At 42.7% G+C, this 7,500-nt stretch overlaps 1 protein-coding gene across 1 annotated transcript in view; it reads left to right on the top strand.

The window, feature by feature from the left end:
- The window catches only part of LOC138865246 (alkaline phosphatase-like), a 30,811-nt gene that overhangs the window by 4,449 nt on the left and 18,862 nt on the right, over window positions 1–7,500 (top strand). Inside the window, exons 2-6 of the mRNA XM_070135082.1 lie at window positions 2,284–2,427; window positions 4,372–4,476; window positions 5,383–5,498; window positions 6,257–6,449; window positions 6,797–6,969. Coding sequence (XP_069991183.1) covers window positions 2,328–2,427; window positions 4,372–4,476; window positions 5,383–5,498; window positions 6,257–6,449; window positions 6,797–6,969 — 687 coding nt within the window. The 5' untranslated portion in view covers window positions 2,284–2,327. The remainder of the gene's footprint in view (window positions 1–2,283; window positions 2,428–4,371; window positions 4,477–5,382; window positions 5,499–6,256; window positions 6,450–6,796; window positions 6,970–7,500) is intronic.

Below are 7,500 nucleotides of genomic sequence, written 5' to 3'. Positions count from 1 at the left end.
AGATGCTAAGTCTATTGATCCTTGCCTGATTCAGAAAGTAATGATCCTAAATCACTTGATAAAAGAAGATATTTAAGGGTAAATAGGCTAATAACAACGAATATTCATAGCCAGTTCGGAAAAAAAACACATGAACACAGAATATAAGATATAAGATCTTTATAAAATTTAAGTTTCCATTCCGTTGGTTATAATGGATATTCTTGGTCGTGACATACTGTTTGTTTTATTTTGCTTCTAAATCTCCACCTGTGTGCAAGGAATGACCGGGGTTGCCATTCACTGGTAGCGCAGGTCAGCAATATTGCAAGATCAGCACGTTCACCACTTCACTACATTGCACTGTACTAGAGTAGAAAGATGAATGTAAATTAATTGTGCGATCAACTCAATGGTAGAGAATATTACAGCAGACGTAGAGAACCAAACGTATTCACTAACAAACATAGAAAAGGACACATCAACGTTGAATATGATAGCAAGCATAGAACGATACATAGAAAGATACATATTAACATTAAAGAGGATAAAGCTATATATGAAGAATCTTTGATCGACTCAGTTAACGATGCCATCCGAATGCACTGTAGCATTAAGATCTGTAATGAAATGTTTATTTTTGTTTCATCCCTTTTAAGCGTGAATGCACTTTATCGTTCAGTGACTGGCGGAGAGTAAGATAAAGAGAGGGGAGGGGGAGAGTAAGAAAGAGAGGTAGAAGGGAATGAGAGAGAGGGAGAGAGAGAGAGAGAGAGAGAGAGAGAGAGAGAGAAAGAGAGAGAGAGAGAGAGAAAGAGAGAGAGAGAGAGCGAGAGAGAGAAAGAAAGAGAAGAGAGAGAGACACAGGCAGAGGGAGAGATAGAGAGAGAGAGAGGAAGGGGGATGGCGAGAGAGGGAGATAGAGAAAGAAGGGAAGGGAAAGAGAGAGAGAAAGGAGAGGGAAGGAAAGGAGAAAGTGAGAGTTGGAACTGAGAAAGAGAGAGAGAGAGAGAGGTGACACGGAATAAGATGAGAAGAGAGAGAACATGAGAGTTGGAGGGAGACTGAGAGAAAGAGAGGAGACAAACAGAGATAGAGAAAATAAAAAAACGTATGTAGAGAAGAAGACCGACAAAGAGAGAGCGAAAAAAAAACAGAACGAGACGATGTAAGACAAAGAAAAAAATAGATACACGGAACAGATAGACAGATAAATAGAGAGTGAAATAAAGAGAAAGAAAAATTACTTTTTGAGATGAGACAGTCAGAAAGGAAAATAATATGTTGCTTTTAATTACCTAGCTAGTTTTTTTTTTCAATTTTTACATCATTCAATCATATTTCTTACGGTAATAGCTTTTTTTATTAATTTTTGTAATGCGGGAAGGATATATATCAACATTTGTTTGTTTGTTTGATTGCTTATTTTGTTGTAGAATCACATAATCATAACTGTTGCTAATGGAATTTTATTAGTAGTACAATATATAAGTTGTTTTATATCACTAGTCCAGTTGCATTAATCAATATTTCTATATTTTTATATCTTTATCATGTGGTAAAATAGTTTTTTTTTCTATTACAAATATTGTTTCACTTCTTGATTAATATATTAAAGTTTTACAGTCATTTTCTTTGTGGGAGACTGCATAAGAGTGTATAGTCTTTAAATACACATACACACACACACACAATCACACACGCACACAATCACACACACACGCACACACATTATCACACACGCACACACACACACACACACCACACACACATACACACAATCACACACAATCACACAATCACATACACACACACACACACACACACACACACACACACACACACACACACACACACACACACACACACACACACAAACAAACAAACAAACACACACGTCTTTCACTTCCCTTAGTAAAAGTCTACATCTCAATATCCCTTTGTTCTTTTATGACAATAACTCAATTAGAGAAAAAATAATGTAGATTTTAACTTCCTCTACCTCCTCTTCATTCATCGCACCCTCCCCATCCCCCTCCACCTCCCCACTCTTCCCCCCTTAAAAAAAAAAAAATACAACATCCCCCACTTGTCCTCCACCCCCTCCCCCCTCCCTTAAAAAGAAAAAGAAAAAGAAAAGAATAACAACATCCCCCACTCGTCCCCCCTTCCCCTCCCTTAAAAAAAAGAAAAAAAAAAAAAAAACATCCCCCCACTCGTCCTCCACCCCTCCCCATCCCCCACCCCCAACCACCCCGCCCCTAAAAAAAAAAAAAAAAAAAAAAAAAAACTTTCTTCATTAAGTTCCAGGGCCGCGTCTTCCATTTAAAGTTCTCTCTGAGGAGGAAATGGCCTGCTCAGGATGGGTCTTCTTCCTCCTTGCGCTGGAGGGACTCGCGGGGGCCTTCGGGGAGGTGGCGTATCCTTCGCCCTTCCCGCAGGAGAAAGGTGGGTTGCGTGGTTGTGTTTTTTTTTTTTTTTTTTGGGGGGGGGTGGGGGGATACGTGTTTTGTTTTGTTTTTTGTGGATGATTTTTTTTTTTCAAGTTGTATGTTGGTATCACTTTCTTTTCTGTTTATTTGTCTGTATTGTATTTTAGCTTTCTCTCTCTCTTATTCTCTCTCTCTCTCTCTCTCTCTCTCTCTCTCTCTCTCTCTCTCTCTCTCTCTCTCTCTCTCTCCTCCCTCCCTCCCTCCCTCCCTCCCTCTCCCTCTCTCTCTCTCTCTCTCTCTCTCTCTCTCTCTCTCTCCCTCTCTCACTCTCTTTCTCTTCCTCTCCCTCTCCCTCCCTTCCTTTCCCTTTCTCTTCTGTTTTTTGTCTGTATTTCTCTCTCCCTCTCCCTCCCTCCCTCCCTCTTCCACTCTTTCCCTCTCCCTCTCTCCCTCTCCCTCCCTCCCTTTCCCTTTCTTTTCTGTTTATTTGCCTGTGTTGTATTTTTTCTCTTTCTTCTGGTTCTGTTTGCCTCTCTCTGTCTGTGTCTGCTTCTTTGTCTTTCTGTTTTTGTCTGTTTGTCTCTGCCTGTCTCTTTCTGTCTCTGTCTGTCTCCTTGTTTCTGCCTGCCTATGTCTCTGTCTGTCTGTATCTGTATGTTTCTCTCTATCTATCTGTCTTTCTGTCTCTGCCTGCCTGTCTCTTTCTGTGTCTGTCTGTTTCTGTCTCTCTGTTTCTTTATATAAGTCTGTCTGAATATCTCTATCTCTATCTGTCTGTTTGTCTCTCTTTTGCTCCGTCTCTCTTCATATCTGTCTGAAAATATAATCGAAACATACGGAGTTCTGCATGAAATGTTATACAACTACCTTTTTCCCACCTCCTCTCTCTCTCTCTCTCTCTCTCTCTCTCTCTCTCTCTCTCTCTCTCTCTCTCTCTCTCTCTCTCTCTCTCTCTCTCTCTCTCTCTCTCTCTCTCTCTCTCTCTCTCTCTCTCTCTCTCTCTCTCTCTCTCTCTCTCTCTCTCTCTCTCTCTCTCTCTCTCTCTCTCTCTCTCTCTCTCTCTCTCTCTGTCTCTCTCTCTCTCTCTCTCTCTCTCTCTCTCTCTCTCTCTCTCTCTCTCTCTCTCTCTCTCTCTCTCTCTCTCTCTCTCTCTCTCTCTCCCTCTCCCTCTCCCTCTCCCTCTCCCTCTCCCTCTCCCTCTCCCTCTCCTCTCCCTCTCCCTCTCCCTCTCCCTCCCCTCTCCCTCTCCCTCCCTCTTCCTCCCATCCTCCCTCCCTCCCTCCTTCCCTTCCCCCCATCCTCCCCTCCCCCCCTCTCTCTCTCTCTCTCTCTCTCTCTCTCTCTCTCTCTCTCTCTCTCTCTCTCTCTCTCTCTCCCTCCCTCCCTCCTCCCTCCCTCCCTCTCCCTCTCCCTCTCCCTCTCCCTCTCCCTCTCCCTCTCCCTCTCCCTCTCCCTCCTCCCTCTCCCTCTCCCTCTCTCCTCTCCCTCCCTCCCTCCCTCTCCCTCCCTCCTTCCCTTCCCCCATCCTCCCTCCCTCCCTCTCCCTCTCCCTCTCCCTCTCCCCCTCCCCCTTTCCCTCCCTCCTTCCCTTCCCCCATCCTCCCTCCCTCCCCCCTCTCTCTCTCTCTCTCTCTCTCTCTCTCTCTCTCTCTCTCTCTCTCTCTCTCTCTCTCCTCTCTCTCTCTCTCTCTCTCTCTCTCTCTCTCTCTCTCTCTCTCTCTCTCTCTCTCTCTCTCTCTCCCTCTCCTCCCTCCCTCCCTCCCTCCCTCCCTCCCTCCCTCCCTCCCTCCTCCCTCCCTCTCCTCTTCCTCTACCTATCCCTCTCCCTCCCTTCCTCTCCCATCCTCCCTCCCTCCTCCTCTCCCTCTCCCTCTCCCTCCTTCCCTTCTTCCCATCCTCCCTTCCTCTCCCTCCCTCCCTCTCACCCTCTCTCACTCTCTCTCTCTCTTTCTCTTTCCAGAAGCCGCCTACTGGTACCAACTAGGCAAGGACGACATCCACGAGGCCCTCCACCGACCCAAGAATGAGAAGGTCGCCAGAAATGTGATCTTGTTCCTTGGGGATGGTAGGTAACAGAATCATTGCCATTACTTGGAATTTTGTCATTAATAATAAGGTTGTTATTATTATTATCGTTTTGTTGTTATTAGTAGTAGTAGTGTCGGTATTATCATTACTAAGGTTGTTATTATTATCGTTTTGTTGTTATTATTAGTAGTAGTAGTGTCGGTATTATCATTACTAAGGTTGTTATTATTATCGTTTTGTTGTTATTATTATTAGTAGTGTCGTTATTAACGTTACTGTGATCGTTGTCATTAGTCATCATTATTATTATTATTATTATTGATATTGTTGTTATTATTATTGCTATCGTTATTACTATTGTTGTTGTTGTACTTGTTATTATCATCCCTATTACTATCCTCACTATCATTATCATTATTATTATTATTACTATTATTGTTATCATTATCGTTACTATTATTATTATTATTTATTATTATTATTATAATTATCATTATTATTATTATTATTGTAGTTGTCGTTATTATCATTATTATCATTATCTTTATTTTTTTATTTATCATAATCATTATTATCATTATCGTTATTATTATACTAATATCAGTTAGACACATCATGTTAATAGCGTCATTACTGTCACTATCATCACTGTATCTAGTGTCTTCACCATGATATAAACCCCCGTGTGTCATTCACCATTCCCACGTGTCTCCCCCCCCCCCCCAATATATAAACCCATGTGTCATTCACCATTTCCACGTGTCTCCCCCCCACACCCCACCCCACACCCCTGATATAAACCCCCATGTGTCATTTACCATTTCCACGTATGCCCCCCATGACATAAACCCCCATATGCCATTCACCATTTCCACGTGTTTCCCACACACCCCACACCCCACCCCCACCCACCCCACACCCCTGATACATACCCCCATTTCAGGCCTGGGCATCACGGTGGGGACGGCCAGCAGAATCCTCAAGGGGCAGCGCCAAGGACACTCTGGGGAGGAGGGGTACCTGCTGTGGGAGAGGTTTCCTAATGTCGGTTTGATGAAGGTTTGTTCAATTCTAGTTTTGTGTGGGTCTTTGGCTCTTGTTCTCGTGTGTTGTGTGTGTTTGTTTAGGTGTTTGGATTGTGTTTGTTTAGGTGTTTGTTGTGGTTTTCCTTTTATTTGTTTATTTGTCTTGTGTGTGTGTGTGTGTGCGTGTGTGTGTGTGTGTGCGTGTGTGTATGTGTTGTGTGTGTGCGTGTGTCTCTGTGAGTGTGTGTGTGTGTGTGTATGTGTGTGTGTGTGTGTGTGTGTGTGTGTATGTTCGTTCCAGTTCGATTATTGGATTATTCTGTTACTCATATTTTTTAAGGATTTTCCTCTCATTACTTCAATAATTTCCTTATTCATATTTTCGTTTTGTCTCCTACATTCATCATTCATTGCCAGTTATTCATTCATAACCTCATACACTTATGTAATCGTATAGTTTACCGTTTTCCAACCTCAGTTAGTAGTCTAATGCAGTTATTTTGTGATAATAAACATTAATTCATAATTCAAAGACACCATAACATTATTTTTTCATATATGCTATGTGTTCATTCGTTTATTGTATTTCTATCTTTTTCTAGTCTTTCATGTCTATGCCAAGTCTCCTAGTCTTTCATACATGTCAAGTCCCTTTCTTCATGTACTTATCCATATTTGTATCTTATTCTCCGCGTTGCCTCTTTATCTGTGTTTTACTCTTTGCATAAATTCACATCATATTCGCTTTGACTGAACCGCGATTGTATCCTCTCACATCTGCCTCATCCTCAGACCTACAACATAGACAAGCAAGTGTCTGACAGCGCAGGGACGGCAACGGCTTACCTGACGGGTGTGAAGGGGAACTACAAGACCCTGGGTGTGACGGGGAACGTGCAAGTAAGCGACTGTGCAGCATCCCTGAAGCCAGAGAACCGGCTTGATTCCATCCTGAAGTGGGCACAGGATGCGGGGAAGGATACAGGTAGGATGGTTGGGTCAAGGGTTAGGGGGTGGGTTGGGAGGGTAAGAGAGAGAGGGAGGGGGAAGGTGGGTTCGAGGGTGAGGGAGGGAGGGAGAGGGAAGGTGGGTTAAAGGGTGAGGGAGGGAGAGGGAAGGTGGGTTATTAGAAGAATACAGATAGGAAAAAAAGAAAGGATTGCAGAACGCTAAAACTACGGAGAAAAAGAGAATGAAATACATACCAAGAAATGAAAAATAATAACGAGGACAACCAAAAACACAACCAAGAAAAAAAAAAAAACACATACACAAAAAAAATTACCCACAACACCAGTGACTCTCACCCTCTCCCCAATTACCTACCTGCAGGTCTAGTAACAACGGCCCAGGTAACCCACGCCTCCCCAGCGGGTCTTTACGCCAAGACACCGAGTCGTAACTGGCAGTGCGACACCAAGATGGCCAAGGAAGGAGAACATACGAAAGCCTGCAAGGACATAGCCCGTCAGCTGGTGGAGGACGAACCGGGGAAAAATATAAATGTTAGTGGATTTTGTTGTTTGAATGGATGGTTGTTTATAAATGTTAGTGGATTTTGTTGTTTGAATGGATGGTTGTTTATAAATGTTAGTGGATTTTGTTGTTTGAATGGATGGTTGTTTATAAATGTTAGTGGATTTTGTTGTTTGAATGGATGGTTGTTCATAAATGTTAGTGGATTTTGTTGTTTGAATGGATGGTTGTTTATAAATGTTAGTGGATTTTGTTGTTTGAATGGATGGTTGTTCATAAATGTTAGTGGATTTTGTTGTTTGAATGGATGGTTGTTTATAAATGTTAGTGGATTTTGTTGTTTGAATGGATGGTTGTTTATAAATGTTAGTGGATTTCGTTGTTTGAATGGATGGTTGTTGTTTGTTGTTTGTTGTTTGTTTGGGAGTTGTAAGGATGGGGTTTCTTTCTTTCTTTTTTTGGGGGAGGGGGTGGCGAGTGGTTGTTGTGTGTTGTTAAGAGAGGTGGAGAGAGAGGAAAGGAGAGAGAAAGAGAGAAAGATCGGGAGAGGGGGAGGAAGA

This window comes from Penaeus vannamei, chromosome 2 (genome assembly GCF_042767895.1).
Source record: "Penaeus vannamei isolate JL-2024 chromosome 2, ASM4276789v1, whole genome shotgun sequence".
Lineage (NCBI taxonomy): Eukaryota > Metazoa > Arthropoda > Malacostraca > Decapoda > Penaeidae > Penaeus > Penaeus vannamei.
The sequence above is the reverse complement of the archived record's forward strand: the minus strand, read 5'-3'. Positions and strand labels throughout refer to the sequence as shown.